We start from the raw sequence: 21457 nt of genomic DNA on the forward strand, positions 1-21457 counted from the left end.
CAATGCAGAAAACGTGATGCCCTAATAACGGCATACTAAAGGGGGTGCCTTCTGTGATAAAGGAGTGTGTTTATGTAATAAGTTATATATGAATTCTACTATTGCTACATAAAAATGTGAGATTCTTACTCCACATTGTAATCAATGTGTGTATGCCCACCTGCCGACAACTTCTTTCAGATGAGACCCAGAACTAAACACTCATCTTTGTCCGTGTCTAGACCTTAAATGAACTGGGGATAAATAGGAACTTCTGGATTCTGGATCCTATTATTTTCCTGTTCAGTTGAAGGCTGAGCACAAAAAATGGAGAATCATAAGGTCCCATCTGTAAGAGTTCATCGTATGCTTAGCAAATGTGCATACACACTTTGATCAAAATGTAAAATATGAACCTCCTGTTTTTACGTTTGTAAGAATCGTGAAATTTGCCTCTTTGTGACTCGGCTTTTAGTCATATGAGAAAGAATAGGATTCAGAATCCAGAAGATCCCATTTTTCCTCTGTACAGACAGAAGTGAGTGTTTAGGGTCTGATCTGAAAGAGGCAGATGAGCATATACCCTGCTTAAAATGTGGACAAGGAACCTCACATTTGTACCTGTGTGCCAGTAATGGCATTTGTGTATTCAGTAGTAGCAGAGTGCTGTTGCTTAGTATTTCCATGTAAAACCACAGCGTACTTGCACCTGCGTATTTATTAATTATTATAGCGTGTGATAGCCAATTTGTAGATTTTTGTATCATGTGTTATTGCTTTGGGAGGTATGATAGATTTATTTGAATGGTGTAAATGATCATTATAACAATGTTGTTTACTAGCAGGGTACAAAGAGATCCAGGTCACTCTGCCTGCTAAAACCCCCTATTACTGCAGGAAACTAGATATTTCCCATAAAGCAACCATGTAACTTGTGCAGTGGCTTTTAGCTCTTTCTAATGCACACGTATTACAGCGCCACAGACAGATGATGTGCTGCCATACAGAGCTTTGTGTACAGTTTATGGCTACATAGTGTTCTCCCCTAAAGGGCAGTGCTTTAAGAGGATTTGTAATACAACTGGTCTCTTTCATTTTCACTTGTGAAGGCTTCTTCATGGCATTGCCCACATGGCCTCCAGACCAGTCTATGGCTATCATTGCATCCAATCCAAAAGACGGACACATTGCTGAAGAGGATAGACCTCCATTCCAGCCTCCACTGTTGTTTTGCTCAGTTCTATGATAGCCTTTGAGAGTTGTATCGGGGGGCAATGGAACACCTATAGCTGGACGTCGTGCTCAAAAGCATAATGTGGTGCAAACTCCTTCTGGATGTCGGTGTAGACACTCTTTGGCTTGGTATGTGATGTCTAATTTCACTCAAATCTGATGAGACCACATGAAGCAACAGTATGATGATTTCATGAAGGAACATCACACTGGTCCTACTACCGGTATTATGGTGTTCTTTAGCATGATGTACGATAGCTGGACCTCTCCAGTCTCTTCATTCTAGGTACACTAACAGCCCAGCGTAACATTGATTTGATCAGAAATCCAGTGGTATGGCCATTTCTCCTGTGTTCCAGTAGCCGTTTTTCTACACAACAATACCAGTGTTATGAATTCTGGAGTGGACCCACTGGATCGCGCTACCAACCAATTCCGGGTGAGTTGGCCAGGTGGAACCAACAGGGACCGTTAGGGACAGGCCTAGGAGGAAGGTATACCGCAATAGCTAGTGCCAAGGGGCGGCTTGAAGATAACGAGGAGAATTGGGGTATTCACCAAGATCCAGACTGAGCAGAGAAGTCACAGAGAGTCACGGGGTCCGAGTCAAGGCAGAGTTGACACCGAAGGCACGGGATCCTGGGCAGAGCAGAGCACACACTGGAATCGTACAGGGGCAGAGCAGAGCACGCACTGGAAGCGTACAGGGACAGAGCAGAGCACGCACTGGAAGCGTACAGGGACAGAGCAGAGCACGCACTGGAAGCATACAGGGACAGAGCAGAGCACGCACTGGAAGCGTACAGGGACAGAGCAGAGCACATACTAGAAGCGTACAGGGACAGAGCAGAGCACGCACTGGAAGCGTACAGGGACAGAGCAGAGCACATACTAGAAGCGTACAGGGACAGAGCAGTGCAGGGCACGCACTGGAGGCGTACAGGGACCTGGGAGAGCACCGGCACAGGGCAATTGTAGGAAATAATCAGGCGCTGAGGAACGGCCGAAGCCGCCTGATATACCTGACCCCAGGCACCGTGCAAGATGACTTCCGGGTCAGGACTCCGGCAGAATCCTAGGACCCCCGGCAAGCACGCGGCCGAGGCCTAAGGGTGCGCATGCGCGGACAGCGGGAGACCCGAGGAGACTGCAAGGCTGGTGGTACAGTGACAGCGCAGCGCGCCCCGCTCCCAGCAGCCCGACGGGAGCGCGGGCAGACATGGCAGTAATAGCCAGGCTGCATGTTGATTGTGCTACTGAGAACAGTCTACAAGGCATAAACATTGTACGATGGGCTGCAGCGTCTCCGGACTTGACTCCTATCAAGAGAATCGTGACATCTTTGGTCGACAATTGGAAAGGGAGCTGCCAGCTGCGGATATTGATGATTTATGTTCAAAAGTACATTCAGCGTTGTAGAACAGTCCTCAGACAACCAATATTTACCTCATTGATAGCAGCCAAGGAGTGTAAGGGCAGAGATTTCTGCAGTATTAACTCATACTTAATGCTGAATAAGTCAATATATTTTGAAAATTTTGTTTCCATTTTTTATCTTTTGCACATCATTAACATGTGTATCCATTCTATGATTTTCATAACTCCACAACTTTTTCTTCTTGGTGTTGCAATTTCAATGTTGAGCAGTGTAGATTAAGGCAATTGTTGGTTGGATGTTCTTCTTCAGGAGCACAATATAGTTTCACTGGTTTAAATTGTGTGCAGTACTGATTCAGGAATCTGATCGCCTATAAAGGAAGATCATTATTTTTACTCTTTGACAAATTAGTTTCTTTTCCTTCTATGCTTTTTGTGCACATAACAATCTAATATGTTCAGGACCTGTCTCAATTCTCATGCCCGACCATCTACTCTTTTTGAGTATGGAGTTTATGTTCATCAGCATTCTGTCAGCACTATACATGCTAGAACTGCCATTCCCACCACTTTCCATTATGTATTGAGACAGATTTCACTAGACAACAGGCAGTATACAAAAAGGAGACACCTAATAGCTTGCACTTTGGAGTGATTTCTTTGAGGCTACGTTTCTCCTTGTGGAGAGTGACATACCAGCTCTGGCATGTCAAGGTAAGGAGGCTTATTCGCCATGCAATGCTCCTTTGTGAAATTTGATATGCAAATTGCCTCTTCAGAGAGAAAGAGGACTTGAACTCTATAGCGCCACCTGTTGGAAGTAGCGATCCTACAATGAACCCTTTAATGAGTCTTACAATATGACTTACTATAAACGCCAAATCAGAATCTCTTGCAGACACGGTGTTTTAGGTTATTGACCCTCATCAGTGCAAAGTATGTCACTCTCCACAAGGAGAAACATTACCCCTTAGACCCCAGTCCAGAGCCTCTCACCTAGCCAAATCAGTTCTTATACTTTAAACTGATGAGGGACAATACCCCGAAACACCGTTTCTGCAAATTGAAGAGACAATTTGCATTTTTAGCAAAAAACGCCGTGTAATTTAGGGTAGAAAACCGTCAGGGTTTTTTAGTCATTTCCGTGACTATCGTATGAGCAGAAGCTTATTGAATCAACGGTGACCATTTAAACACTGGAACAATACATCAATCAAAATAAGACCTAATGATTGCTACCATAGGAAGTTAAAAGCAAAAAAGGAAAAATTTTTTGTTTAATCAAATTATACCTCTTGAACATAGTCTATGATTTTGCAGGTAGCAGGAGATTACATTTGTAGGAAAGTTCTTTTGATTGCTAATTTACTTCTGACCTAATAAACCAGTGAGTATTTGAGATTCATGACTGGAATTAATGTCTGATAATATTCTTTATTTTGCATGAAATCTGTTTAAATGGTGAGGTTTACGATGTGGGGGTGTAAGATTCCATTATATTTGCAAATAGAAATATCTGATTGTATATTAATACATTCTGATCGGAATTACCGTAAGCAGAAATCAGGGTCACTCCAGGAAACCAGGCAATGCTGAAATTGTTAGTCTGGATGTGACATGGAGCGAACTCTTCATTTTGCAATTTTCAAGGATCAATTTCAGATGTTTAAGGCCGGTTTCACATTTGCGTTAAAGGCCGCAGCGTCGGCCTGCGCACGGCTGCCGCTAACCCCCTGCCACGCCTCCGCCGGTAGGTCCGCCTCCGGGCGCATGACGCTGCATGCGTCATGCGTCCCCTATCTTTATCACTGAGGACACAGGCCGTGTGCAGTATGCGTTTGGCGGCGCCTGCGTTCTTTTGACGGTGCGCCGAGCGCAACCAAATTGCAGCAGGTTGCGTTTGGCGCTGATTGGCGCACCGTCAAAAGGACGCAGGCGCCGCCAAAACGCATACTGCGCACGGGCTGCGTCCTCAGTGATAAAGATAGGGGACGCATGCAGCGTCATGCACCCGGAGGCGGCGCTACCGGCGGAGGCGCAGCAGGGGGCAGGGCTTAGCTGCGGCCGTGCGCAGGCCGACGCTGCGGCATTTAACGCAAATGTGAAACCGGCCTAATGGTGATTCACCAGGAATTTAGGTGCACATCGAACATTATACAAAATAAATATATTTTATGTAGAAGAAAATCTACTTGCATTACCTAGCAGATTACGCACGTAATCTCTAGAGAAAATGATATGCAATCTAAATAAGCACCTGCGGAGCCCTGTAGGATCTTTCATCAGCAAAAGCATTAGCACAGTTAAATAGCACATTAGACTCTTAGTGGCGTCTGAATTCATGTTTATTTAGGGATTATGGATGTTTTTATGTGAATAATGTTTCCATCTCGTGACGTTAGAGGTTTTGCTAGCTGTCCCTCTAAGCCTAGATTCACAGCATGTTTAGGCTCTACATTTGGCAGGCCATTTGAAACTTCATGATGAGCATATGCCCCAGACATGTGCAGTTGTATGCCTGTACAGTGGCATGCAGTGCTGTGCAAAAGTTTTAGGCAGGTAAAATTCTGCGCAGTAAGAATGCTTCAAAAATAGAAGTGTTAAATTTTTTTTATCCATTAACACAATGCGAATGAACAAAAGAGAAATCTAAGCCAAATGAAATTTTGATGTGACCACCCTTTGACTTCAAAATGGCCTCAAAGCATCAATTCTTCTAGTTCCACTATCAACATCAAGGATTATATTCAAGCATAGGAGTAATCAATTCAACCAAACAAGGTATAATAATCATTTTCATATATAGCTTGAAGCATAGTAATTAATTGAAAAAGAAACCTCTGTCTAGCAGGCTTAATACTGGGCGAGGAACAGCCAAACTCTGCTGCAAAGGTGAGGTTGTGGAAGACAGTTTCATATCATAGGTCATACACCATGGCAAGACAGAGACAAGCACAAGACACAAGGTAGTTAGTCTGCGTCAGCAAGGTCTCTTCCAAAGATTTCAAAGCAGACTTTGATTTTAAGAAATGCTATTCGAAATCATTTGAAAAGGCATAAAGAAATGCGATGGCAGATGCAGAGGTTGGATAAGAAAACTTAGTGCAGCAGATGAAAGACAAATCATGTTTACTTCCTTTAGAAATCAAAAGATTTCCATCAGTGTGATCTGTTTAGAACTGGCAGAACATGACGTCTCAGTGTAGACCATGACCTTTGGGGCGCATCAACAGAACCCTGGCCTACTAAACTCGAAAGCCCCGGCCTGGCATAAGAGGCACGGGCAATCCAGTGCAAAGGGAACAGAATCACTGACTGACGTGGACTGAAGATAAAATGTAACTTTCATTGATATTACTCTAAAATGATACATTTCCGACTCCACCAGTCTTTCCACTACAAGCCCGCTTTTTTGAGGTCATATATAGTATCTACTAATGTCCTCTGTTTTAACCCCGTAGTGACAGAGCCAGTTTGGTACTTAATGACCAAGCAAATTTTTACAGTTCTGACCACTGTCACGTTATGAGGTTATAACTGTGGAAGGCTTCAACTGATCCCACTGATTTGGAGATTGTTTTTTTCGTGACATATTGTGCTTCATGTTAGTGGTAAAATTTATTCAATATAACTTGCATTTATTTATGAAAAAATGAAAATTTGGCAAAAATTTTGAAAATTTAGCAATTTTCAAACTTTTAATTTTTGTGCCCTTAAATCAGAGAGTGATGTCACACAAAATAGTTAATAAATAACATTTCCCACATGTCAACTTTTACATCAACACAATTTTGGAAACATAATTTTTTTTTTGTTAGGACGTTATAAGGGTTAAAATGTTGATCAGCGCTTTCTCATTTTTCCAACAAAATTTACAAAACCATTTTTTTAGGGACTACCTCACATTTGAAGTGAATTTGGGGGGTCAAAATGACAAAATACCCAAAAGTGGCACCATTCTAAAAACTGCACCCCTCAATGTGCTTTTAACCACATTAAAGAAGTTTACTAACTCTTCAGGTGCTTCGAAAGAACTAAAGCAATGTGGAAGGAAAAAATGAACTTTTTACTTTTTTCACAAAAAATTTACTTTGGAACCAAACTCTTTTATTTTCACAAGGGTATCAGGAGAAAATGGACCAAAAAATTTGTTGTGTTTGTGCAATTTCTCCAGAGTACGCCAATACCCCGTATTTTGGGGAAAGCCACTGTTTGGGTGCATGGCAGGGCTCAGAAGGGAGGGAGCACCGTTTGACTTTTTAAAATTGGCCGGAATCAATGGCGGGCGCCATGTTGCGATTGGAGACCCCCTGATGTACCTAAACAGTGGAAACCCCCCAATTCTAACTCCAACCCTAACATAGCCCTAACACCAACAGACCCCTAACCCTAATCTCAACCATAACCCTAACCCCAACACCACAACCCTAACCCAAACACCCCAACCCTAACCCTAGCCCAACCCTAACTCTAGATATAACCCCAACCATAGCCAAACCCTAGCCCTAACCCTAGCTATAGCCCCAACCATAATCCTAACTGAAAAATAAAAAAATCCTTTTTTGTATTTTATTATTTTTACCTAACTAGGGTGATGATAAAGGGGGGTTTGATTTACTATTTTTTATTTTGATCACTGTGAAAATCTATTGATACTGGGTGCGAGCCAGCAGATCTCGGCAGGCGCACTGCGCATGCACTCGCCATTTTCTTCCCAGAAGAAGATGCCAACAGCCGAGGGACATCACCTGGGGATACAGGAGGGTCCAGGGATGCCGGAGATACCGGGGGACCCCATTTCTCTCTCCTCTAATGTGCTAGATCATATCAGAGGGGAGAGAAATTAAATTGGAAAACTTTTTTTTTGTGGTCGCCGTTATTCCTTGAATAACAGTGATCACAACACTGGGGTTGGTAAAAACCGACCTGAATCATGTTCTTTGGGGTCTCGGCTACCCCCAGTAGCCAAGATCCTGGAGAATTTCCAATTCTGGGGGGGGACGCTATACACTTATTTCTCAGCGCTGTTAAAAAGTGGCGCTGAGGAATAAGTACCCTTAACTGCCGCCGTTAAAAGGCGTATCGGCGGTCATTAAGGGGTAAATTGTTGTCCTTCTAATCACTGTCTAATTGACATTACTCTGATTATTGTTATATTATGCCTTTTCACTCTTTAAGGCGAAATCTTTCTTACATTTTGGCATTGCTCCCCACCTGTCTAAAACTGTAGCACGTACCTATATAGTTCTGGAGATGATAAAATTATAAACTCAGAGATTGGTGGAAGTGGAAACAAGCAGGGTGAAAAATATGAAATAAGATAAAATAAATTCATAAATAATGATAAAAATGCAATATTTATAATAAATTACCTTTATTAAGAATTGGCACAATGTACAAGTGCATAATTAAAAAGGCACTATGCCAAAATACATATATGGGACCATGTAGTAAATAATCAGCTTAGTATTGAAACATTTTTGATACCCATAATATATACTGGCTTAATTCATAACAACAGGTAGATACATTGCCTCAAAGGAGTAAAGTAGTGAAAATAAAAATAAAAAAGGCTTTTAAAAATGGAACGAGCTCTAAAGTGCAATAGTGCTATCATGTGCAATGTGTGGATAAAATTCCACTATGAATAAACGTGCAATTTAGGCAAAAAAGGCTACGTGAAACGCCAGTGCAAAATAGAGGACAAGGTTACCTGTTAAGCCAAATATGTGATGCAGAGTGCCGGTATGACGCGCCCCGACGCGCGTTTCGAAATAGATTAACCACCGGACGAAGGAGATCTATTCCGAAACGCGCGTCATACCGGCACTCTGCATCACATATTTGGCTTAACAGGTAACCTTGTCCTCTATTAATTTATTTTATCTTATTTCATATTTTTCACCCTGCTTGTTTCCACTTCCACCAATCTCTGAGTTTATAGTTTTATCAATACCGGATGGTTTGCCATCATTTACTCCAGAGGGGTCTTAATCAACCAGAATATATATATACATATGTATTGATATACATGTGATGTGAATGTCCTGGTATAGCGGTATTTGATTCTATACTCCTCTGTTTAAGTTCTGGAGTTGAGAAAGAGATGTAAATTTCATAGTATACTTTTTTTTGTATTTTAGGTGTTCTAATATGTATATTCTCATTTTATAGAGACCGAAGAAGCCTCCTCCTCCATCAGCTCCAGTCACCAAACCAGGAGCAGGTAAGTGAAAAGCCAGTAAAAGGAATCTCTAGAGATGAGCAAAGAGATTCACGTTGCCCTTGTCTGACATCCAGTCTTCACTTCTGCACCATGCATTTTAGGCTGTGTTCACACGTTGCGTTTTTGCTGTGTTTTTTTCTGCAGGCAAAACCAGCTCTCTTGGCAGTAAAGAAGCTGCCTACAAAAAGCAGGTTTTGCTGCGTATTTGTTGTGTTTTTTCGCTGCGTTTTTATTAGATATATTTGTCTCTTGTGCACGCTGATAGTTTAGTATGTAAAAAAACATGATGCAACTTCTTAGGTTTTTGCATCAAAAACCCAGCAAAACCTGATACCTGTGTTTTTTGCTGCGTTTGTGAACTTAAAGAATTGCCATGCTGCAGTTTTCAAAAACACAGCAGTTTTCCAATTCAGTCAGGGAAAAAAAAAGCAATGTGCGCATGAGATTTCTGAAATCTCATAGCTTTTGTTGGTACTGTAAAATACAGCTTACAATTTGCATTAAAAAAAACGCATGGTGTGAACATAGCCTTAGCTCTTCTGGCGCTTATCAGGCTTCACCGCATCATGACAGTATGGTACGATGCTTGTAACGTGATGCCTAGAGACCGGGCTAACATAACGTTATACATCATAGGGCTTAATAAACGCCATAGGCACCTAGGATGCAGATTAGGGGTACCGGGCACAGAAGTGAACACCGGCTGCCACAGAAAGCCACACGGGACACCGAACCAGGCAGCGCAACTGGAAAAGCTCATTTCTACTAATGACACTAGATTTGTTCCAAGGATTGATTTACTTATCTGTAAACACCTATCTATCTACCAACAAGACAAACAGACCAAAACAGGTAACTAGCATAGCAGGGGAGTGTAAGCCGCAGGGTCCCAGGCAGAAAAGTCCACATATAAATATCCAAAAACAGCACTCCAAATGGTTAAAAGTAAAGAAAATAACTTTTATTGGCCCACGCTTGTGATGTCGCAGCTCAGGAGTCTTGGACCTTTTTCAAGCTTGTTTTGGATATTTGGGAATTAACCCATATGTAGGTTGTACTTGTAAGAAGGTTCTCAAAGCAGAAGGGACTTTTGCCATCTAGTGGTCATCTGCAGTAAGAAACACATAGCTGTTGGTACATGCTTCCTGCTTTGATGCCAAAACTAAATGCATTATTGGTAACCGACCGCCTCATTATCTTAATTTTGGGTATAAGCTTGCTGCAATAAATATAAACAATAGATTGAGGAGCTGGGGTTGTCCTAGCACTTAGGAAAAGAAAGGTCACTGTAAAGTAAAATTCTGATAATCTGCCTGTTTTGGGGAAGCATGTTGTAATTTCAGTACTCTTATGTTTAGCTTTCTCTTCTTAATAATCGGATGGCAGTGAAGGGGGGGGGGAAGAGTGGAGTAACACATCACTGTAGAAATTGACTACTTAGGGGGCTTGTTTATAGTCAGTTGCCATGGAGACACAAAGGATTGCATAAGCGCTGCATACACTATAATGTTGGGCTATAATTTTTTGTCCTTACTTACACAGCCCTTTTATTCTTACAATGCCATCTCATGGTATGTTGAGTGATTGTTGATTAATTATGTAAGTGAAAAATGTTAAAGAAGCACATTTAGAGAAAAAAGTTCTCCATTCCCTCAGCAATAGTAAAAAAATATCAATTGATCTTTTCTGGTTCTTAGCACCATTACAATCCTCATCTGAACATCGTGACCACACGTCATACTAGCCAACTTACAACATGTTCTGCATGGACTGGTAGCTTCTATCCCTATGTAAATCTAACATCTAGACTCTCTTAGGCTTACTGTAAGGTGGCCCTGTCAGTGGTTGCATGGCAGCTTGCCAGGAAGAAAAATGGTTACCATGGAACAGACTTGACGCAAACCACTCCATTTCCCAGAGCCCTAGAGGTAGCCCTGGCCTTCATTCTTTAACCCCTATGTAGGGATCTGGACTTACACAGGGATCCCTGGGCAAGGGCTACAGAGTCAGCTTCTATTTGGGGTCGCAAGCTGGACAGAAGGATAAACAGATAGCTGGGTCCAAATCAAAGGGGATGAAAGGTACAAAATCGTCATACAGGAGACACGTCAGTAAACAGGCCGAGGTCAAACACAGGAAAGTACAAATACAACACAGGAGCAATAACCACAGACCCTAACCAGGGAAGTACAAAGCTATATCTGGCAGCTTCTCAGTAATCTGGAAGCTTAAGTAGGGTGTGGTGCTCTCCAATTGTCTGTAGTGGGGAGCTGATAACTCCAGCTGGACAGTACACACACCCATACTGCTAAGCTAGGTGGCACTACAGGTCCCAGCCACCAAACTTAAGTGGCTGGACAGAGCCTGTGCCATACAGAGCTTCTGGTTCCTTCATCTCTTCTGTCACCAGTGCCTGGGGATTGCAGCAGAATTCACAGGATCAGGTCCTAATGGAGATGAGACACTTGCATTGAGGAAAGGACTTCTAGAACAAACAGAAGACGCTGTTTGAGCCGTTTAGGCTGATTGCTTTTACGTTGTTCACAAGATCAGTAATTCACTGGGAACCGAAGAAAACACAGTCAGTCTTTTCACACTTCTACCTTCATATACACAACATATTGCTAAGTGATCAGGGACTACAGCACATTTTATTCGGGAGTGCTTCTTTGAATGACTCATTTGCATTATTAGGAATCTCGGAGTGGTATGTACACATTGTAGCAGGATGTACCATAAGGCATAAAAAGCATTCACATCTGTGCTCATAAAAAGGCTGAGTGCATGGAGGGCAGCTGTTTAAATAAAGGAAAAAATGACAGCACTGTAGCTAATTCCGGTCACCAGTGGGATAATGAGGTTCTGCGGAGCATTTTCTATTCTTGGTTAGTGCATCGAGGCAATTGAACCCAGGACGCATCCACATCATTACACACGTGGTGACCAGGAATTACATTATTCGGCTTTATATCTATATGTAGACAGGGTTTTGTTAGATTTATCTTACATGCGTTATAAATTCCCTAAAGAGGAGAGGGAGAATCTATACATCTTGGATTTACATTCATGAATTTTAAATAGATGGCGTATCGTGCGAGACAAGATAATCTTCTTTCCATCAAGGTGTCCTGACTAAGCTTCTTGCACTGTATTGTACAGCTGGCTGCTTCCCCTGGAGTATGCTGCCGGAATCATGGCTGTATTCCCGATGCTGTGCGCTGAATGTTGGATTCATGGGCTGTTTAGCTGATATCTCCTCTTGTAGATAGTTTATTTAGTTTTTTTTCTCACAGTGGGTTCATCTGACAGAAAGCAAGACATCAGGAAGATTCCCCCAGAAAGGCCTGAAACGCTCCCACACAGACCAGAAGAGAAGGGTCAGTGCCGTGCATTATTCTACAGGAAGGAAATCTATAATCAGAAAATAATATTTATTATTGAAATGCTTTTTTTATGTCAATTTATTACGCTATTAATGTTTTTTTTTTTTATCTATGTGTTGGTGACATTTCCAATTTCACTTTAGTTATTAGTACACAACAGGTTGACATTTTCTATTTTTTTTTCCAGACCATTATCTGGCTTTTCTGTGTAGACTGGGGCAGGTTCTGTAGAGTCATCTGATTATTATTATTATAGGTCAGGGCGTGTCATTTATACATTGAAATCAGTAATAAAATCTTATGAAGCAATCTCCTACGTTTCCTGTAGTAGTAATTGCAAATAAACAAATTTACATATAATTTCCATCTCATTTAAATATATGATCAAAGGGAAAAAGCTGTGTCGGAAAAATGAAAATAAGAATTTGTTGGTTTACCATAAATGCATAAGCTTGACTAAAGGGGTTCTCCAGGAAACGTAAAAAAAAAAACTATATACAAATTAAAATATAAATATTTAATTTAAATATTAAACATTTTTCTAAATACCTTTTATATAACAAAAATGTGTACTTTATCTACTATACTCTGTCAGTATTTTGAAGATGGCAGCTGCCATTAATCACAACCCATCCTAGATTTCATAGGATTTGCAGTAGGATGGACTGTATGAAGCATGAGACAGAGGTCACGTCAGCGCAGCGTCAGGCATCCTGAACCCAGATTACACTGTTCGCTCAACCTGACAGGACTCGGAGTGCAGCAGCCGGACTAAAGGAGAAGATGAACATGTTTCTGTAGCTGAGAATGAACATCCATCTCAGTCAGGCTGACCGTTTTAGTGCAGTGCAGGGAGTATGTCTGTCTACTGCTTCACGCAGCCCGTCCTACCGTGTGTCCTCTGAAATCGAGGATGGTCTGCACAATAAGACACTCTGAAATAGCAGCAAACAGGGAATGCGGCTGCTGGATTTCACTGTTTGCTGCTATTCTCTCCACCCAGAAGCGGTCAGGAGTCTCCTTATATCAAGGCACTTTCTGAGCCGATATAACTCCCTAATTATTCTCTAGATGATTGCCATCTTTGAAATCCTGGCATGGTGCAGTAGATAAAGCGTACCTTTTTGATAAATAAAAGTATATAACATTATAAAAATGTTCAATATTTAAATTTGTATTCTTGCGTATTTTATAAAAAAATTTCAGAGAACCTCTTTAATATCACATAGAAAGACAAGCACAGATAGAATAACAAAATAACCCAAATCATTAAAAATTACCCATATGGTAAATGACAGAGACAGTTGAGGCTACGGACCATGATTAGCCAACCTTTTATATAAAAAAAAGTTATTGAGAACATTGCTTAAGAAAATATTGATTGCCGAGCCAGACATGATAATGCAATGTAAAATATACACTTGAAATGGATTCTAATAAGTTGGCAACACAATGCAAAAAGAAATGCCATGTAAAATATCACTTGTATGGGCAGTATGTCTGACTAACAACTTATCATTAGCATTAGTACGAATATTGTATCTCACCAAACTGTAACATTTGATGTTAGGATATGATTTTTTGTCATTTAATGTCTTATCTTTCATACTGTATATGCTCTTCCTTGGATATGTAACTGGATATGCAATCTTACTGTGACACGTCTTTTATAATCCTCGAGTACCTGTACCATGTAGTTTGTAATGTTTTTAATTGTATGTTTGCTCATCGTTCTTTGTGATATTTATATGCTTATGCATTTTTGATAATTCACTGCCTGCTCATTTACATCTTTTCCCACACTACTTTTTTCCCTTTGTTCATGTATTACTTTCCTTGGTGTGCGGCAAGTAAAATCTTCATTGTATTCTTAGTATTGCAAATTCTGCAAGTGAGGATATTCAATTTAAGGATTAAGGAATTTCTTTTCTTGAAATCGGTGACTTATCGTTCTGCTAGTCCTTTTCATTTTCCTTTCTAATTTGATCAAGCATTTTGTTACAGAGAGGTCAGACCGAGAACACAAAGGGGACAGTTCACTGAAGCACTCAGTTCCCGCTATACCTCCAAAGAAGCCTCGCCCACCCAAAACTAGCACTTCTAATAAATCTGGCACTCTTCCTCCTCGGAGGCCAGAGAGACCAGCAGGACCTGTAACACATGCACGGTAAGTCACGGTCTCGGACTAGAATCTAATCAGTTATTTTTGTTATTTTACCTGAAGATTTACAATGTATTTTTCGTATATTACCTCTATCCATACCCTGTCACAAATACAGTGGCATGTAAAAGTCTGGGCACCCCTTGGCAAAATTACTGTTATTGTGAACAGTTAAGCAAGTTGAAGATTAAATTATCTCTAAAAGGCCTAAAGATGACACATTTCTTTTGTATTTTAGGCACAAAAAAATTATATATAGCCGTTTTAAAATTTACAAAAAGGCAAATGGAAAATGAGCCATTGCAAAAGTTTAGGCACCCTTGAAGATTTGTGTGCTCAGATGACTTTTACCAAGGTTTCAGACCTTAATTAGCCTGTTATGGTTATGGCTTATTCACTATCATCATTGGGAAAGGTCAGGTGATGCAAATTTCCCAGCTTAATAAAAACCCAGCCTCCTCTAAACTTGTGCCAAAAAACAGCCACCATCGGTTCTTCTGAGCAGCTGACAAGCACTCTGAAAAGGAAAATGGTAGCAGCTCACAAAGCAGGAGACGGCTATAAGAAGATAGCAAAGTGTTTTCATGTTGCCTTTCCCTCAGTTCGAAATCTAATTTAAGAAATGGCAATTAACAGGAACAGTGGAGGTCAAGATAAGGTCTGGAAGAATAAGCAAAATTTCAGTGAGACCTGCTTGTAGGATAGCTAGAGAGGCAAATCAGAACCCCCACTTGACTGCAAAAGACCTTCAGAAAGATTTAGCAGACTCTGGAGTTGTGGTACATTGTTCTAGTGGTCAGAGACACCTGCACAAATATGGTCTCAGAAGAAAACCTCTCCTGCATCATCACCATAAAATGCAGAGTCAGAAGTATGCAAAAGAACATCTAAGGGATGCTCAAACTTTTACATGCCTCTATATCACACCAATACAAAATATATAAGCAATATACATTTTATTAACTACACCAGAAAAGACACATTAGAAGGAGAATTTATTATCTCTGTTCAACAGTTTTCTGACATCAAAAAGGTGCACAATTTTTTGCAAGTGTCATTTGCATAAAAATTTACTGACTTTTGTATATCCTGGCACTTTTCTAAAAAAAATGGCTCAGGAAAAGGTTTGAGACAAATTGCAGCTTAACATATACTGTACATTACAATGCGCACCATAGTCTGATGTAAATTGTAGCTGAAATATATGGAAACTCTCATAGATTTGAGCATGGAGATTCAGCAGGCTTCTGGTTTAAGACTAGTGTGAAAAATTCCTCCAGTGTCAAACAAATATAAAACAAATTAAAAACAAACAAAGGGCAGAAGAAAGTGTCAAGTGCTGGCATTTATTGTATGTATAGTAAGTAATCAAAATGACAGTAAAGAGTGCTGTACTCAGTACCCCTAGAGGAAGCCGTGGGATGAAACGTATGTCAGTCTGAAGTGAAGGTTGCTACCTGGTCAGTGTTAAAATGTGTAACATAGTAGGTAATTCATTACAATACTGATCTGTTGTCTTCCACTACCCCTGCTTATAATTATGACATTCCTTGATATTTTTGTGTTATACACATTTTGTAGTGGCACTTTTTACTATTTGCTGCGACACATTATTGCTCTCACGTGGCACTATCCTTTTTAACTCTTTTTTTTTTGGGGGGGGGGATGTGTTGATCGCTTTTATAGTTGCGTCATATCTTCAAAGAGAATCCATGACCTGATTTAGCAATAAAAAAATGCATACATTATTATATAGGTCTTTTAGACCCAGTGAGTCTGGTGTAGTTGCAGTAAAAATCCATGTCTGGATGGCTGTTTTAGTCGTTTAAGAATGTTCCCACTGGGCATGAAAATGTTCTTTACTAAAAGGATTAGACTGGTTTTCCATATGGTGTCATAAACTACAGCATAACCACCTCCTTGTGTGTACATGGAAGATGTCCAGTGAAAGATATTATTATATGATCTCAGACACTTAAATGTAATGAGGAGTTAATTGAACTCACAGAAGTGTTCTTGTGAGTAGTAAATTGAAGTGAAGCCAAGTCCAAAGACAGTTCAGACTTAGGTGACATGGAGGTGACTCCTCTGGCAGCTCTGCCATTTCAGCGTGATATACTAATAGATGAGTTATATTTATCGTCATCTGCTTGCTCAGCGTCGTACAGTCATGCTGTGTTATTAATTACTCTTCATATTAGAGCGTACATAACAGTGTCTTCTGTCATCATGATCAATCCTATGCAGCGTCGGACTGGAGCACCTTGGGCCCACCAGAGAAAATCATTCTTGGGGCCCACTATGTAGCCACATAGGAATAAATACAAGACCACCAATTGTGCGATATAACACGCTAATATCAGGGTATAATATAAGGTAGTACACGTCTTAAAGATTGGCGCTCACATTTTGGTTCAAACTCAATGATAAATGTTCCCTGGTGTTTATTAACCACTAGGCCAATGTGATAGAGCACCAGTGTAGTGGAGGGGATTTTATGACATCTCATCTATACGCTGAGAAAATCCACGGCGGAAATTGACCAATGCAGATATAACATATTCACCACCAATTTCATCCTTTGCAATACAAAGAATCAGGTCAGTGGTAAAGGTGCGACATTACATAGTAGTAAACGCAGCAATATCTGCACAATGTCTGTGTGGATATTTCCGCTGTTAATTTGCTGTTTAATGTCTGCATCAAATACATTATGTGAATGCCCCTCTTCTAGTGGTGGGGGTCCTAGATCACTTATGTATGACATTAGAGTAATATCGAAAGAGCTTTCCCTCACATCCCCCCATACACTTTTTACAGAAATCTCTCTGCCACCTATAAGGCCATAACTTTTTATGAAGGGCCTTATTTTGATAGTAGTAGGGAAAGAAAAGTTTTATTCAGGGGTGATAAAGGGGAAGAGGTGTTCAATCAGGGGTAATACAAGGGGAGGGAACACAGTCAGTCAGGCACGATACAGGAGGAGGTGACGCAGTCAGTCAGGGGTAATACAGGGGGGAGAGGGGCTCAGTCAGGGTAATACAGAGGGAGGGGACACAGTCAGTTGGGTGATACAGGAGGAGAGGGTGTAGTCAGGGGTGATTCAGGGGGAGGTGGCGCAGTCAGGGTGATACAGGGGGAGGTGGCACTGCCAGCGGTGATACAGAGGGAGGGGACACAGTCAGGGGTGATACAGGGGGAGGGAACACAGTCAGTCAGGGGTAGTACAGTGGGGAGAGGGGCTCAGTCAGGGTGATACAGAGGGAGGTGGCACAGCCAGGGGTGATACAGAGGGAGGGGACACAGTCAGTCAGGGTGATACAGGAGGAGAGGGTGCAGTCAGGGGTGATTCACGGGGAGGTGGTGCAGTCAGGGGTGATTCACGGGGAGGTGGTGCAGTCAGGGTGATACAGGGGGAGGTGGTGCAGTCAGGGGTGGTACAGGAGGAGGTGGTGCAGTCAGGGGTGATACAGGAGGAGGTGGTGCAGTCAGGGGTGATACAGGAGGAGGAGGTGCAGTCAGGGGTGATACAGGAGGAGGGAGTGCAGTCAAGGGTGATACAGGGGTAGAGGGACTCAGCCACGATTATTCTGGGGGAGGGGGTTCAGCAAGTTTGATTCGGGGGAGGGGTTGCAGTCGGGGGTGATACAGGAGGAGGGGGTGCAGTCAGGGGTGATACAGGGGTAGAGGGGCTCAGCCAGGGTGATTCTGGGGTGAGGGGGTTCAGCAGGTGTGATACGGGGGAGGAGGTGCAGTCAGAGGTGATACAGGAGGAGGGGGTTGCAGTCAGGGGTAATACTGGAGGAGGGGGTGCAGTCAAGCGTGATACAGGGGTAGAGGGGCTCAGCCAGGGTGATTCTGGGGCGAGGGGGTTCAGCAGGTGTGATACGAGGGTGGAGGTGCAGTCAGGGATGATACAGGAGGAGGGGGTGCAGTAAGGGGTAATACAGGGGAAGAGGGGCTCAGTCAGAGTGATTCCTGGGTGAGGGGGTTCAGCAGGGGTGATATGGGGGAGGGGTGCAGTCAGGGTGATTCCGGTGTGAGGGGGTGCAGTAAGGGGTAATATAGTGGGAGAGAGCTCAGTCAGGGGTGATATAGAGGGAGGGGGGTGTAGTCGGTCAGGAGTGAAAGGAGAGATTAGATAATGGGATCCTCATTTATCCCTAAGTAACTTAGCCCCTCCCCCTCTCACCCCAGACTAAAGGCCCCCCATTTACACTTACTTTAGGCTGGCAGGGGGCCCTTGTTCAGTCTTTGCAGCAGATAGTCCTCTATCTCCCTCTGCTGCTTACACTGTGGGGGAGGGGAGCGCGCATTATAGATGACAGCAGCTCATTACCTTATCTGTGCTGTATGGCCAGGAGAAGAGGATACAAACAAAGCTAACACTGATTGGCTGCGCTGTGGCCATTCAGTGTAAGCCTTATCAAGAACTGCTCCACTCTCCTGCAGGGAAGAAAGGTGAGTGACATAGAAAGTCATGAGAACACAAGAGCGCTCTGTTGCTTACAATGCTCCGCAGACTGCAGCAGCCGAACATGTCAGCCGTGTTATCAGTGACGTCCGCACTGCTCTCTGAGTAGCTCTCAGTGCCGGAGCCGGGAGTAGTGGTGATGTCATGCTGGGAGGACATCCTGCTTGTGGCTCGTCCCACAGTTAGAGAGCAGTGCGGGCTTCACTGATTACACAGCTGACATGTTCGGCTGCTGCAGACTGCAGCACACTGTAAGTAACAGAGCGCTCTTGTGTTCTCATGACTTTTCTGTCACTGCTAGGGGAGAGCGGTTGGTATGCACAGTGCTGGCACAGTGACTTATGTTCACTCTGCAGACTGTGTCAAACACTGCCGGCTGCTAAAGTGAGATTAATATCCACCCCTTTCCACGCCCATGGGGGCGTGGAGAACAGTGAATATTCATTTCTCTTTAGCAGCAGGAACAGCTTTTAGCCTCAGCAGTTGTCTTCAGCTTCCTGCATAGCAGCTACTCACTGGTTGGAGGCCCTAGGAGCAGTGGGGGCCCTAGGCAGCAGCTGCCTATGCCTGGGCCCACCGGAGAATCCTCCAGTTCTCCGGTGGGCCAGTCCAACCCTGATCCTATGTTACAATTGTTTCAGGAGCAGACATAACGCCTCTACAGCCGGCTTAACTACAAAAGGGACAATGGGGTAGAGTGGCGAAACCAAGATCTATTCTTCTGCTTTTCTTTCTTTTTTTCTACTTGCTTTTTCAATGTCACTTCATGTGAAAAATCCCAGTGCATGGTTGGACACTCAAACGAAGCGTCATCAGGGGACAGAGACTGTGGTCATAAATGACACTCGTTTCAAGGGTTCGTCTATTCACTGTATGCTGTGCAATTTCCAGAATGACAGTGCACTCTCTGTTGCTGGCTCAGATCAGCAATAATGAGCTGGCCACAGAGCGCACTGTTAGTGTGTGCTCTAAAACTACCTGGAATGCAGAGACCAACGCCGTCACTGCATGCAGTTAGTCTTAGAGCACACACTAACAGTGCGATCTGTGGCCAGCTCATTATTGCTGATCTGAGCCAGCAACAGAGAGTGCACTGTTATTCTGCACAGTGCACAGCACACAGGAACTAGCCCAGCCCTTGATGACGCTTTTGTTACAGGGTGGGGACAGAGGCTACGGCAGCGACCACAGCCTCTTCCCCCTGACGACGTGCTAGTAAAGTATCCCAGCATGCACTACAATTCTCAAATAGAGCATTGGGAAAAAAGGAAGTAGTAAAAAAAAAAGAAAAGCAGTTCGATAGTGTAGTTAAGGAATGGTAGAGAATTTTCAGTTCAAGTATATTAGAAATTAGTTTAGATTATGGCATTGAATAGATAGGGATTTAGGATGAAAATTACTTTGGATGTCAGACCACCCCATTAACAAGCCGCACACTAAAGGATTGACAGTGGCTTCATTCCTGACGTAAATTGCACAGTTGATTTGTTCTTACAGTGGCTCCAAACAAGATTGTCAGTTTGAGAATGTTAAAATACTAGAACTCCATATTGTGCATTCAACACGTTCATATAGAAAGAATGGCAGACATGTGGCTTTAGAGAATATGTTTGTTACTTTGTGACATGTGAGCACAGGCTAATATCTTAGTTTGCTAATGTTTGGCTGTCTTGATAAATAGGAGTGACAGTCCGAAGGCCGAGGTGGGAATCAGTACTGTATCCAGCACTCCCGACAGAGACTCGTCAGACAAGAGCAATGACATTGGTAAGTCCTGAATGTATTAATGCCTGGTTATAAATAGAGTCCCAGCTCAGTCACACACACTGACAGATTCATGCACCTCCTAAATATCAGCCTACTCCATTACTAAACCCCTGTAGGGTCTGCATACAAAGCGCTACACAAGTAAAGGCACATCTGGGGAATACTACTAACCAAAACACTGGCAGGACATTCCTACAATAGATGTATGCAAGAGTGCCGTCATCTGCAGGGGATGAGCCTCTGACATTTCGAGAGGGATCTGTATAGCAGGATTAGCTGGGATTGTGCATCCTTACAAGTAATACATATAACATTCTAAGACTGGTTCTCACATTTCTTCTTCTATGTCACTGGCATATGCTTGCTTGGGATTTTAAAATCCAAGCTTTGTTGGTATAAATAGTACTTGTGCTCCAGGCATATGAGATTGATGACCTATCCGTGTAATAGATAATAATAATAATAACAATAACAATGTTTATTTATATAGCGCTGACATATTCTGATAAAGACTAAATGAGGTGGTCACCAGCCAGTATGTGGGGTGCTTTTGGGTGCTGAGGAAATTGATGGAGAGTTATGTTCAGAGAAAGTGAGTGGGCTATATATACACTCACTGGCCACTTTATTAGGTACACCATGCTAGTAACGGGTTGGACCCCCTTTTGCCTTCAGAACTGCCTCAATTCTTCGTGGCAGAGATTCAACAAGGTGCTGGAAGCATTCCTCAGAGATTTTGGACCATATTGACATGATGGCATCACACAGTTGGCGCAGATTTGTCGGCTGCACATCCCTGATGCGAATCTCCCGTTCCACCACATCCCAAAGATGCTCTATTGGATTGAGATCTGGTG

The 21457-nt window shown here is 42.5% G+C and overlaps 1 protein-coding gene across 4 annotated transcripts in view; it reads left to right on the forward strand.

The window, feature by feature from the left end:
- The window catches only part of SH3KBP1 (SH3 domain containing kinase binding protein 1), a 585247-nt gene that overhangs the window by 467271 nt on the left and 96519 nt on the right, over positions 1-21457 (forward strand). For all 4 annotated transcript variants that reach the window (XM_073565874.1, XM_073565873.1, XM_073565875.1 and 1 more), the window contains 4 exons: positions 8764-8815; positions 12109-12192; positions 14203-14365; positions 20515-20600. In XM_073565874.1, the coding sequence (XP_073421975.1) occupies positions 8764-8815; positions 12109-12192; positions 14203-14365; positions 20515-20600 (385 nt within the window). The remainder of the gene's footprint in view (positions 1-8763; positions 8816-12108; positions 12193-14202; positions 14366-20514; positions 20601-21457) is intronic.

The sequence above is a fragment of the Dendrobates tinctorius genome, unplaced genomic scaffold (assembly GCF_039654945.1).
Source record: "Dendrobates tinctorius isolate UK_male_01 unplaced genomic scaffold, ASM3965494v1 ptg000016l, whole genome shotgun sequence".
NCBI lineage: Eukaryota > Metazoa > Chordata > Amphibia > Anura > Dendrobatidae > Dendrobates > Dendrobates tinctorius.